General features: G+C 41.4%; 1 protein-coding gene across 4 annotated transcripts in view; it reads right to left on the minus strand.

Moving 5' to 3' along the window:
• The window catches only part of MTHFD1L (methylenetetrahydrofolate dehydrogenase (NADP+ dependent) 1-like), a 276,586-nt gene that overhangs the window by 227,405 nt on the left and 34,658 nt on the right, over nucleotides 1–14,523 (minus strand). For all 4 annotated transcript variants that reach the window (XM_019550079.1, XM_019550076.1, XM_019550078.1 and 1 more), the window contains exons 8-9: nucleotides 6,572–6,663; nucleotides 3,416–3,513 (exon numbers count right to left, since the gene is read on the minus strand). In XM_019550079.1, the coding sequence (XP_019405624.1) occupies nucleotides 3,416–3,513; nucleotides 6,572–6,663 (190 nt within the window). The remainder of the gene's footprint in view (nucleotides 1–3,415; nucleotides 3,514–6,571; nucleotides 6,664–14,523) is intronic.

A 14,523-nucleotide genomic window follows, 5' to 3' on the forward strand; every position in this document is an offset into this window, starting at 1 on the left:
TACCCATAGATTTAGCTCATAAGGAATTGAGGTATTTTGCCTTTTTTGGAAACTGCTACAAGGTACTCTATAAACTTACACTTTTAGGTGGCCTTTTTGTACCTTCCTATACATACTATAAAACATACAAGATATTAGTCCAAAGCTAAAAGGCTCATGATTTATTATATATTTCAGTTGGAGCCCAGTCCAATGATTCAACAGCTTTAAAAGTCATGGTGACCCTACAGCTCAGCACTGCTCAATATGCCTGTACATTCCAGATACCACCCCACCACATGCTCATTCCTGGAACTGGGTGTTCTTGTCATGAGTCCTAGGATCCCCCCACAAAAAAAATTATATACAGATCAGGCACAGAGCCGCCTGGTCCAGCTCGATCTTATGGAGGGTGGGGCTACACTAATCAAATGTGACAGAAAGAGGGGGCGATAGAGGGATTCTGGGTAAACCATTTGGGACCCTGTTTGGTGAAGTTTCCCAGCCACTTAAGGCTGGTAAAGAAACAGGAATCATTGGATGGGAAAGAAAGGTGCAGCTCAGCTGTGGAAGTGAAGAGTAAACCGAAATGTATTCAATGCAGTGGTTCACCATGACCTGAATAAAGAGAGTTGGCACTGAGAAGGACTGCATACACTAGCATATATTTTATTCAGATGGCTGCACTAACCTATGGGTCATATGTTCTACAGTCATGCTCAGGGTTGGTTGCATTTAATTAACTTCACAGTTGGTTTATATTACTGAGCACATGCTGCTTTTTGGCAGCAGTTTAATGATGGACAGTATATTTAATAGGTTTTCCTTGTATCCAATTATAAAAAAAACCTTATCTTGTATTTGAGTAAATATGATAGTTAAATTCAAGAGCAGATCTATAATTTATAAATAAATAAATACATACATACATACACACACACACTTCCACTTGCCCTTCACCTGGGGCCACATCCTTGGATTTCTCTTTGTTCTACAATGACTGATGATATAATCTTTATACTGTTAAGGATGCAGACAGCTACATTTCTTAGGCTGCTTTAAATGTCAAGGTGGAAACAGAAGCCATCAGACATCTTGTTTGGGCCATAAAACCATAAACAATAAAAATTTATAACAACAGGACGGATGCTGAGTAAACAGATGTCGATACCCTTGATTGCGCCATGTGAAAAAAAATAATCCATGCAACAAAAAGTGGCAAAATCCTCTGCTACTTTTTCGCAACAAATGTCTATTACTAAGGGTGCACTGATAGAGAGTTTTGGGGGTGATACTGATATCTGATTTTTAAGGAGGCATATTGGCTGATACCAAACCAATTTCCGATACAGCGTGGAGTGCTGCCTTCAGCTGGTAAGTCTGTTGTGGTGGAAGGGGAGGGGGGAGGGAAGGGGCATGAGGGGGCAGATCAATTCCCCCCCCACCACAGTGAAGGAATGGACAGGGGGTGCCCACCTGGGGCGGGGCACAGGATGGAACTGCGGCTCATGGGGGGGGCAGCTCCTGCAGCTGCACTCACCACAGGAGGGCACGGGAGGGGGCATGTGCCCCCAGATTTACAGAGTGGGCAGGCTGCTCACTGGGGTCTGGGTTCATACTGGGGACTACGGAGGGGGCTGCAGCCACCCCAAATTTTGCCACTGCCCAGCACATCCCCAGCTCTTCCTGGTGCATGAGGGCAGGCTTGGGTTGAGCCACAAAGAGCCAGGGATGAGCCAAGCACACGGCAGCAGTGCTAGGAGTGAACTATGGTGAAATCTGGGGTGGCTGTAGCCCCTTCCCTAGCATCACCCCGAGCCCAACCTCAGCAAGAAGAGCATGGTGCAGCCCTGGCTCTAGCCCACAGCTACAGCCCACCCGTCCTGCCCTGCACAGATCCAAGGGCACATACTGCCACCCCCACCCCCACGTGCCCTCCAGGGGTGTGCACAGCTGCAGGAGCCACCCCCCACCCAACAAACCATGGGTCCATCCTATGCCCCACCCCAGATCGTACCTGTTCCCTCCCTCACTGGGGGGGTTGATCTGCCCCTTCCTTCCCCCCTCCCCTTCCATCAGCTGGATGTAGCTCTCCATGCTTGCCAGGTTGTGTTCCTCGATGCCCGAGTGCTGCACTGAGGCTGTGCACACGCACAGGCATTTATCAGCCAAATTATCAGGCCTATTGAGCCTGATACAGCCAATTTTCTTTATAATCAGTACCAATCCAATATTGAACTGATGTATTGGTGCATCTCTATCTATTACCTCCGTGGCACTTGCCCTGCACAGCCAGACCTGCACCCTGGGTCTGGCTAAGCGGGGAAGCGGGGAGATGACATCCCCCCTTATACTGCATCATCAAGGAAAAGACACGGGGTCATTTGTGTTTTACTCAGGATCACCCATGCCACAATATATCACTGCACAGCTGATCTGCTTCATTCAGCAGTATTTATTTTAGCCTCAGTGTCTCCAGAAACCGTAACACTGTAGACTGAACTCCCAAGACCTGAATATATATATTGGCAGATGAATGAACGAGGAATGGACTAAAAAGAATCCAGTCCTAAACTTAAATGTATTTGTAAAACTCTTCTAGTCCCCAAAAGAACTATCAGGCTCAGATGTTAAGAAACTCATAAGCTTATGCTAAAGTGCAACTGAATTTGCTGGGACTCAAGCAAGACTTAAAATCATGCTTATCCTTAAATTTTGAGTAGCGACTTAATGTTTTAGGGATGTTTTGCAGATTTTTGCTGTTCCCACCCTCTAAAACCTGATAAAAAGCAGTAAGTAGGCAGAATTATTAGCATTTAAAAACAGCTAAGTGAGTCTAAGGGAAGCTACAAGTACAGGCAGTCGTCGACTTGCAATGTTTCAAGTTATGTTTCACCCTTACAACGTTAATAAATTGACAACCTGTTTCAACTTTATGACGTCAGTTTCAACTTTACAACGCTTGATCTGATGCAATGCCCTGCCAACGAACAAGTTCGCTGTGTCACTCATCTCCCTGGAAAACATCTGTCCATACTTCCTTGGCCACTTTCTTTAAGAAAGCACACAAGACTTCAGGAAAAGCTGAAGCCAAGTCTCCTGAGAAGACTCCAGCCAACAACCCTTCAAAAAGTGCAGCAAAGTCACCTCAGAGAAGTCCTTCCAAATCAATATGATTGCTATTTACAATATAAATACATTGATGTAGCTATATTACTCATCTGTAATTGATCAAGTACAAAATTCTGGGGGATTTTTGGTGAAAATAGGGTATTGGGCCTTGGCTCGGGAACAATTCCCCATTTATAACATTGTTTCTTATGACAAAATTGGTTCCGAGTTATAACATTTTGACTTAAGACACAGTTTTCAGGAACCAATTGTGTTGTAAGTCCGAGGACTGCCTGTATATTCAATTTAATATTTTAGTTCTTACCTGGGCACCGGGGACAGGGGATGAAGTTTCAAGCAATGGAGGTTCCACTTCCTGTATTGCTGGGACCGGATCCACCTCTCAGTGGTTTTTACCATGTTCTTTTGAAGAGGGAGAAAAATCATGTACGGCAGTTGCATCATAAACACTGAACTGTTTAATTTCAATTAGGCACTACCTAAACATATGACTTCATAATTAAGCTAAAATTATGTGGCTAAGGACTGTAACAACCAAATTTACAACATGATATGTTTTAGGAAGAAAGAAAAGACATTAATGCACCATTATTGGTACGTTATTTATCCAAGATTTGGAGAAAGGGCAGGGGCATTTAAGCACAAACGGCAGTGAAAAAGCCTCTTGATAGGCATTTGGAGATATTCCTTCCTTGGGGCATGATTATTTTCTCTCTCTCCAAAGGTATTGTTCTCCCATTCTTTCTACATGATAAGAGTATGAGTTGTTCAGTGGCCCTCCCTCTTATCTCTCATTTCATCAGTGGGCTACTCCATTGCAACAGTTAGGCAAACAAAATTTATCCCCAAGAGTTAAGTGTTCAAAATGAGACAACACGAATCTCTCCTATCCTTGCAGAGTTGAGTTGCTGGGTATCATAAGGTATCAAGGAAAGCCAAACCCAGGTGGGTCTATTTTTAAGCAAACAAATTTAATTTGGGGAATTTTATCTTTAAAGATCCCAAAATAACAATATTAATGCTGCCTAGTCCTAGGAGCAAAAGGAGTCAAAATCATTGCCCTTTAGAGGACACTAGTTCCTTTTGACTGCTGTTCATTTAGCAATGTTTGGCTTTGGACAATGTGTTTGGCTCTGGACAATATATAGCATGAGCTATAAACTCCGTCTTAAAGGGAAAGATTATTTCATGGAATTGCTATATATTGTCCAAAGCCAAACACTTGGAAAAAATCATCAGGAAAAATACTTTGAACTCCAACAAGATCCATTAGCCAATGACTTGCAAGTGGTTTGCAAACAAGGATTCTCATTCATGCCCTTGAGCCAGGGGTGGGCAAAATAGCAGATCTAGCTAGTGGTCAGACTCCATTTCCCATCATCCCCTGCCAAAATTGCTGCAGCTGTTTTCCATGAAGACCCCAGGAATGGTAGGGACATGACTGTGTAGGGCCAGGGTTTCCATGGAGACTGGCCCAAGCAGCACCAGTGGGGCTCAAGGCAGGATGGGGAGTTGCTCCAGGGTCAGGGCCAGGATTTTGCAGTGGTGACAGCGCGGGCTGGAACTGGAGCAGATATGCGATCTGCTGGCTGCCAGCGCTGCTTGGGCTGGTCTCCATGGAAGCCCTGGCCCTGCACTGCCACAGCCCTGCTGCTCCTTGGGTCTCCATGCAAAACGGCTGCAATGACACAGGCAGGGGCTGATGGGAAATGGAGTCCGCCATGGGCCAGACTTTGCTCAGACAAGCGTAGCCCTGGGAGGAATCCAGGGCCGCAAGTACTTTCAAAGTTGTTTGTTTATAAAATAAATTTTACAGACTTGGCCCACCCTTGCCTTAAGCTATACAATAAGAGATTTAATCTCTATTCTATAAACAAACAAACATCAGCAACTAGCCAGAAGTCTGTCAGTTCTACCAAATTTGGTAATCAGGATTTCCAATTGCTTTTTTTAAGAAACAAGACCCCCTTCCTTCCCACATCTTACCTCAAAGGCCCATTCAGTTCCCAATGAAAGCACTACAACATCAGGAATGCCAATGCTATGAATACCTCCTGCATTCACTTGATTCCTATGGGTTAGGATACACTTCTTACCATTTTACTTATTTGTTTTTCATTTCATTTGTTTTCTTTTTTCATCTTTGTATTTTTCTTTCAGCTAATCTGATTTTTTCTGCCTATCCTTTATTTATTCAACTCATTTCACAGCTCCAGGCACTGCCTTCATGCCTTACAAAATGCACAGCTACATAATACAAGTCACTTGGACTGCATACTCCAAGTCACTTGAACACTGCATCCATCCCTAAGAAAAAACATCTAGGTAGTAGCTGCATGCTCTTCCATTTTCACCACTGCTAAGAAGGTGGTAGTTAAAAAAAAAAAAAAAAAAAAAGGAAGGAAAGACTTTCCTCAGATCTCTGTTCTACAGTCATGGGTACAGGGGAAATGGAAGAGTGGTTGTATATAGTAACTACATACCACACACAAAAAAACATGTAAAAGCAGTTTGGAAAAATCTGCATTGTAACAACAGATAAATGGGGTAGATATGGTCTTGCTATGTAAAATAAATATTGACTTAATTCCTAAAACTGCCAGCTACATAAAATTTTGCTTTCCCAAAATAGCCTAACATATATTTTAAGTCAATGCACATGTGCACAGAACAACTTCAACAATAACAACAACAAAAGCTATATAGAAAAGAAACGTAAGGAACTAATTGAAGTTATAACAGTTAATACTTGCAGAGGTTTCTAATTAGCAGCAGCTTCTACAAACATCAACATAAAATTACCAAAGCAAGCTTTGACTAAATTATTTTTATTGAACTGTGACAGCACATACAAACAAGCTGTGTTCTAAACTGTGTTCCTCCGAAATGATTGCCTATGACAGCAGGGTGCTGGACTTGATGACCCAGGGGTTCCCTTCTTTGTAAAAAAAAATCAATCCCAACGTTCTGAAATGTAAGTGTGTACTCACTGCCTAAACTGTCTTGACTGAAACAGAATTAAGCAGAAAACACCATAAAATATAAACAGTGTTTCAGCTGGTATATTTCCAGGCTTTTTGGTTACAATGAGCTCTACAAACATCAGTTACTCTTCACAACATCCTTGAAATACAGGCAAGTATAATTATCCTGACCATTAGTTTGTGTCCTGCTTATTTTATAAATCAGAAGTACAAGTGCTTTCATCAAGCTTTATCAATATGATCCAATTTACTGCATTTTGGTGTTAATTCTCCATTTCCCTCTGTTTTGATAAATACAACAGGAAATTAATTACCATAATTTACCATTTCATAGACTATATATTATGGCAGCTGCAGGTAATGGTTTTCTTTCCTTTTAATAAAAATGGCAGCTAATAAGTGCATAGAATGTTACCCTTAGGGCCCACAGTGGATTTTAAAACAGTGTATTTGAGATGACTTGGAGTCCTACTAACCTGCATTCGTATTGCTACTGCCAGAGAAGGCAAAGTCTCCTCAGCAGCTCGATCACCATACTTTATACCTTGATGACCATAACAAAGTTTGCCTGTGAAAAGAGAAGAATGTTGATCCAATGATTCATGAAGTCTTTGAGAGTGGGAATGAGCAAAAGCAAGTCAGACAGACATCCTCATCCAAAACAATAACTTGACACATGAATATTTTCATTTAGCAACTGATACTACAGTTAGCAGAGCAAACAATAAGCTGGCACGCATCAACTGATGCATCTCAAGCAAAACTAAGGAAGTTTTTCTCCTGCGCCACTCGGCATTGGTGAGGTGGCATCTGGAGTACTGTCTAGTTCTGGGTGCCACACTTCAAGCAGGATGTGGAGAAGCTTGAGAGAGTCCAGAGAAAAGCCACTCGTATGATTACAGGCCAGTGAAGACCATACCAGACACAGGACTGTTCAGCCTAGAAAAGAGAAGACTTCAGGGGGATTTGGTGGCAACTTACAAATATATTAGGGAAGAGCATCTGGGGCTGGTTGAACAACTATTCACCAAAGTGTCCCAGGGGAAAATCAGGAGCAATGATCATAAACTCCTAGAAGAAGGTTTCAGACTAGATACAAGGAAAAACTTATTCATGGTTCATGTGACCAGACTCTGGAACAGTCTCCCTGCAGGGGTGGTGCAGGCACTTACCCAGGAGATCTTCAAAAGGAGACTGGACACACACCTTGCTGGGGTTATTTGATTCCAGCAGTCTTTCCTGCCCAGAGCAGGGGGGCTGGACCCAGTGATCTCATGAGGTCCCTTCCAGCCCTAAATGTCTGTGAATCTGTAAATTTCACTGGCAAGTCTACAAATAGCCCCTTATTTTCAAGTGGATACCACCACAAAGTGTGTACAGGTAGGTACACACACGTGAATGTATATGGATAAAAACCCATATACATGTAATAAATGAGAAAGAGAGAGAAAAAAGGTGTATTTTATGCAAAGAAAGCTTCAACAGGTGTTCAGATTTGGAAAGTTACATACACTATAGATAATATACTGAACAAAACAGGAAAAAGAATCCATCTGCTATTTCATATTTATATTTCTAGGGGAGGGGGACAGAAGGGTAATGATGATATTCATATTTCTAGGAGGGAGAGAGGATAATAATGATAACTAGGATCCTGGTTTTTGCTAATAAAAAAAAGTAAACCAAAAAATTCACATTTTTCCATGAGTAAAATGAAATATATATAAAACCAGGATCCCTAATGATAATTATGGGCCCACGCTTTATACAGAAGGTACTGTGTTTACAACTGTTTTTCTGTGGGACAATATCATTCAATGATCACTGATTAGCTAACCTATGTTAACATATTATTGCCCTGTTCCCTCTGTCCTTTTGTTTGCTCAGCCCATCTGCTATTTTTTGCCTTATTAAATCCAGATAAGTGGTTTTCAAACTCTGGTTCACAGATCACTAGTGGTCACATATTTCACTTCCCAACCTCTTTTCAAAAAGTCTGATATTAGGTATGGATCGTGTTCTGCAAGAAATTGAGAAATTGATAGTTAACAGTGGTCCAAAAGGTCTGGCAAGTACTCATCTAAAGTATAAAATATTCATGGTGGAACACACCAGTTAACCTATGTTTGGACCATGCCAGGGACAAAAGGGACCCTGATCTCAATTGCAGACCACAGGCATGACGGTCAGTGCACAATCTGGCACAATTCTCATTCTTAAAGAAAGATCCAGACCTTGTGGCTCAGAATTAGAGTGGTATGCAGAGACCTGACTGGCATCTTCTCAAACAATGCCTAATGTGACCCATTGCTGTTAATAATGCCCTGCTTCCTCTGCCGAGCACTAAAGTTACTGAGACCACAAGGTCCTGTTTACATACATATTTAGCAAAATCCAAACTATGCAGCACTTCTTCAAACATCATTGCAACATGTACCTTTGACTTCAGTGACAAAACTAAACCAGCAGTAAGATGTTATCCTAGCACAAAACTCACAGTAAAAGGTCTTCCATTTCTATTAATGCTGCTTATTTTAAACCAAGTCTTCTGGAATTTTTCAGTTAAGACCAGAAATCAGAGTTGTACTGGAACTTATAACAGTCTGTCATAATCATAAATTGACTAGGATTGCGTCAAGACCATGCTGGGATCTCTGCCAAAACAACAAATGAAGTAGGAGGGATGAAGTTAAATTCCCCACTCTTTCAGACGGCTGTGCTTTACAGAAACATTTCAACATTTTATTTGATTTGGCTTAATATGCCTTCTTTATCACAGCAGAGATAACATATGCATAAATACATATTTGACTTCGAGATTTTCCTTCAACAGAGTTCTTTGAGCTTGCATGTACTCCAAAACCTTCACAGTACACTCAGGCTTTTGCCAGGGACGAGGTGAAGTAAGCGAGGAAAAATTTATATACTCTTAGGAAGAAAAAATCTTGGGTTGTAACAGCTCATTTACAATACGTATTTCAGCTGATGGCCCAGAAGGGTGGCCTTGCACACACTATGAGGGGATTTGGACCAGGAGATCAGCACAGAATGCAGGATGATGCTCCCTCCTGCAGCTCATTCCAGTGATCACTTTACTTCTGGTACACAGGTTTCGAGATGTTGCTTTGAGCAGCCTCTGTGCTCAGGCAGTTGGGGTTTAAGTGGTGCAGAGGGACTTGTGCAGTTTTTTTGCACCTGGCTGACTTTCACATATACATACATATGTCCACAGACTGGCATTTTCCAAAGAGCCTAAAGAAGTGACCTGCCTAGCTCCTGTTAAACTTTAGCACCTTTAAGCTCTTTTCAAAATCCCAGCCCTCATTTCTTAAAACATATATATAAGAAGTGTAAGATGGTAATATTGATGTAATACCATAGCTTGTATGGTACTAGGCAGGAGGTCACATCAATGGGAGTTTCTTAAAAAAAGGAGGGTTAAAACAAGAATAATTTCAAACTCGATTATACAAAGTAAAAATTCAACAAAGGAAATTCCATCACTGTCTAGCAAGCCCTTTAGCTCTGTTCTTCTGGTTTATGTCATTGCAACTGCAGAGTGGAATTAAGCCCATGCAATTTCTTGGTACTTTTAAAATATGCATGAATACAAGGCTGAGCGCACAATTATACAGATAAGAATCTAGCAACCAGCTAGCAGGAATAAAAGCCATTTCATGTCTGTTGTTGACTTCAGGCTGAATTTCACTGCTGTGACCTCACAGATGTTAAATAGGACATTTAAAGCATGAGAAATCCCAGAACAATTTTTTGAGAATGACAGCCAACTAGATTCCAAAATGCACTGCAAGTAAAAAAAAATCAATTGTAACACTAGCTGACTTCTCTGATATCATAACTGCCCCACAACAGGCTTCTTAATAAATATCATAAAATTAAACTAAGTCCATTTTCCTGACAAACACAGATGCATGTATTATGTAGCATCTCTAACACTTCTGAATGTTTATTAAATGAGCCATGATGTTTTTCATATGCTTCCAGCAGTTCTCCTGGAGACTGACTGCCTTAGAAATATTCACGGATGACTATTTTGCAGGTAAATAAAACAAAGCTTGCTTACGTTGTTAAAATCTTGTCTTGTCTTTCAATAAATACTATATGCACTTACAACCCCAATACTACAATTGGATTTTTGCAAAAAAACCCAAGCATATACTAAGTCTCATCACGAGCATGCTCCATCTCCTATATTAAGAACTCAGGTGGATCATATTGCTATGCTATTTTGACTCCTCAATCTTTTATATGAGAGACAAGGATGTTATGCGAAATCTTTAACTGGACCAACTGTAGAGTGGGGAAAATGTCTGACAAACTTTAAGGCACAAAGCAAACTTCTTTGGGTCAGGTTGGTATAGATAACTGCCAATTTCTAACTTGCATCAAACAAAGACCTGAGTTCGGCACTGAACTACCCTCTGCAGTAACTGGCTGCCTTGGAATGGGATCCACAGCTGATAGCAGCTGAGCAGGAAGTATCCACAAGTAGCAAGAAATACACTGAAAGGCTTAGCTCTGCCTCTCTTGGGGCTTGCATTTCTAATTGTGGGCTTCAGGAAAGCACCGATCTCTGCTGGAATTCACAGTCTGGAATCCTTCCCTGGAAGCAGGCACCAAGGCGGTTTCTGTCAAGAACTAAAAGGGGGTAATTCGCTTTTTAAAATGACAGCAGCAGCTGTTACTATGCTGTGTGCCAATCTTGCTGCTGTAGGTGTATATCAGATATCCTCTGGGTTTGTCTACCACATCAAGTGCCTGGGGAAAGATAAGCAACAAATACCTACTCTGAGGATCCTGATCAGGCCTAGGCATGAGACAGATACCAAGCTTCTCAACTTTGAGAAGACCAATATCATTCTGGACTTGTGCAGAATCAGAACTTCAGATGCCCATGAACTTTATTGGCAAAACTTAGTTACACATACACTTAATGCACCTACTTAGTTGGATCGTGGCAGAAGGAAGGAAGGATTGGAACACTGTTCAATGGGTAATCAATAATCATCAATGGCTCGCTGCTGAGTTGAGAGGAAGAAATAACTGGGGCTCCTGAGGGGTTTGTCTTGGGTCCAAGGTGATTTAATACCTTCATTAATGATTTGGATGATGAGACTGAGCAGCTGTGTAGATTCTAAGTTGGGTAGAGTTGCAGACACTCGGGCAGGTAGGTCTCACATTCAGAATGAACTGGAGAAATGGTCTGAAATCAACTGAATGAAATTCAGCAAAGACAAATGCTATGCCCAGTATTTGGCCCAGAAAAATCACACCCCAAGAAAGATGTGAACAGGTTAGAAAGAATCTAGGATGAGAATGTGATTAGAGATCTAAGAAACATGACTTACAAGAAAAGGCTTAATGAACCTGGATTATTTAGCCTGGAGAATAAAAGGCTAAGGTCAGGGGTGGGATTTGGTAACAGTTTTCAAATACCTGAAGGGTGGTTATAGGGATGATGCCGATTTACTTTCCTCTACGGCTGCTAGGGATAGGACAATGAACAACAGTCTTAAATTTCAAAAAGGAAAATTTAAGTTGGATGTTAGGAAGAACTTTCTCACTATGAACATTGGAACAAGCTATCCAGAGAAGTTTTGGAATCTCCATCCTTGGAAATTTTCAAGAGCAGGTTAAATAGACACTTTGCTGGGTTGGTTTATGCAGGGATGCTCCTGCTTCAAGTGAACAGGGGATTAGATGAAATGACCTCCTGAGATGCCTTCCAGACTTACTTTTCTATGATACTATGCAGTAATTTAAGTAAACACCTGAAATACCCTGACAGATACAACTCTTGAATTATTTATTTAGTGTCCAATAGCTAGAGAGAATCCTAATAAAATGCCAACTTGAGACAATAAGACTGTATTACAAACAGTTCACTCTTGAAGAATACATGCTGTATACAAACAGTAAGTCTTAAAGTAGACTAGTATTTTACTGAAGCTAAAAGGTACTCATTCTCTCTTTTCAAAAAGCAAATCCTGTTTTAACCAAGACAGAGAAATAACTCAATGCCTTCTATAAATGAAGCTCATAAAATATATTGCTTATGTGCTTAAATGGTATTTTACTCTAAAGTAAGTTCTTTTGCTAAAATTATAACCTGCTGAAAACTCGGCATTAACATGAAAATACTGGCAGACCTTTTATACAGTCCTTAAGCACACACTACACTCCATGAACAATGACCAGCATTACATATTGAGGCCAAAAAGAACCACAAAAACATTAATTTTAAAGGGTGCTGGTAAAATCTCTGACAATCTCAAACCATATAAAAAAGATAATTATGGAATTTATTTTAATGATTTTTCCTTTGATAGCCTGTAATATAGTAGAACCATAAATGAATTGTATAAAGGCCATATCAAATTAAAAAATTAAATAAAAAAAACGAGTTAGAACAGGTAAGATTTTGTGCCGCTCAACTTAAAAAGTGCCTATGTGGAAGGAAACAAAGGTAGCTTGAATGCCATCTTTGGATCCTTGTAATCCTAGGTTTTCCAAAGGATGGATTCTAAGTGCCCTCAGCCTCCTTAGGTTACAATGCTGTGGGGTATGCAGCACTTCTTGGAAACCATCCACAAATTCAGCAGTTTCAAGGACAGAAGCCCAGAAGCAGGCCTGTCCTATTACATCTGCCCTCTGAAGTGCCTGCACAGGGGGAATTCTCCTTTGACCAGAGTTAGTATTATTAGGGCCCCTTCAGGCCCTTTCAGCATTTTACCTGATAAACTACCCAGAAAAGGGGTGAGGATCTTACTTGGAGATCTTTAAAACATTCCATTCATTTAAATGGCAATGTTGTGCTATATTTTTTCAATCTTATGATAGGATTTGCTTTCTGAAAGCAGGAACTGCTAGCTTTGCTGTGGCTTTCAGCAGAACGTCATTTTTGGGTAGGTCTCCTAGCTTTTACTTTTTATTTAAAAGCCAAATCAAAATTATATATAATACTTATAACTTAGTTTTAAAAATGAAAACAAAACCCAAGAATGAATTGGGAATAACAACTTGTGTAGTACATGTCATGGTAGGGACCACAAATTGAAAGATTTATATGAAAATGGCCCAGGAGTTATGTGCATAAAATGGATAAACCTAGTTATTTGAAGAGAAGGGGAAGAGATGTATATTATGATAAAAATTATTCCATTGTTCTACAGTCGGCTACAGAAAGTACTTTCAAGCAGTCAGTCATTCCTATATAAGAAAGTATGATCCATTTATCCTTATTAACATAACAGACATATGTATTATTAGTCAGCATCAACTTTTAGAACATTTTAAGGATGTTATTCAAATGGATTCAACTACAGTCCTGACTCAGTGTCTAAAAATTCACATTCTTGTATGCTTATAACACTCTTCCTATAGCACAGTTGTTGCACTAAAACGTTTTGGCTTTAATGTCCTCAAAGTTAGACAGTGTTTGACCTAATAACTGTACTAAAATAAAACGAGCTGCAGAGCATGAACACAGTGATTTTCATAATAATGATTTTAGCAATGATAGCACAGACATTGCCTAACTCCTTTTCTACACTTAAGTAGTCCCACGGAAAGGATCCCGGCCTACATCCGACCCGCAGACCAGTACACCACATGGTTGTCGTCCATGTGGGTACGAACGATGAGGCCAGGGGCAACCCTGACTGCATTATGAAGGATTTCGAGGCTCTGGGAGACGAGCTGAAGGAGATGGGGGTGCAGGTGGTATTTTCCTCTCTTCTTCTGGTGAGTAGGTGGGGATGGCAACACGAGGCCTGCATTGGCGAGGTCAACTGGCGCTCACGCAGCTGGTGCCTCCAGGCAGGCCTTGGGTTCCTTGATAATGACCCATGCTTTCGGGTGGAAGACTTGCTGGAGTGGGATGGGCTTCATCTCTCTCGTAAAGGCAAGCGTGTCTTCTCTTCCAGGTTAGCTGATCTCGTATGGCAAGCTTTAAACTACCTTGCCGGGGAAGAGGGCTGCAGGAAGACGAGGAGACGCCATCCGAGCAAGACAGGTGACAAAGGCAAGGAGTGCTAAGGTAAGGAACGGGGAGCCAGACAGTCTCCCAAATCAGGGGGGGCACACGCAGCTAGGCAAGGCCTTAAATGCCTATATACCAATGCTCGCAGTATGGGGAATAAACAGGAGGAACTCACCCTCAGAACAGCTAGTTCAAATCCAGACGCCATAGGGCTAACAGAAACGTCGTGGGATTCGTCCCACGACTGGGCAGTTAGCTTTAGGGGCTATAGGCTTTACAGGTGGGATAGAGAAGGAAGGAAGGGTGGGGGTGTGGCACTCTATGGCAAGGAGCACTACACATCCGCTGCCAGCAGAATGGGGTCAGAGGAAGGGCAGGCTGAAGTGCTCTGGGTCAAGATTCAAGGGGGCCATGGGGAGAGTGATT

The sequence above is a fragment of the Crocodylus porosus genome, unplaced genomic scaffold (assembly GCF_001723895.1).
Source record: "Crocodylus porosus isolate Cpor-Errol unplaced genomic scaffold, CroPor_comp1, whole genome shotgun sequence".
Taxonomy (NCBI): Eukaryota; Metazoa; Chordata; order Crocodylia; family Crocodylidae; genus Crocodylus; species Crocodylus porosus.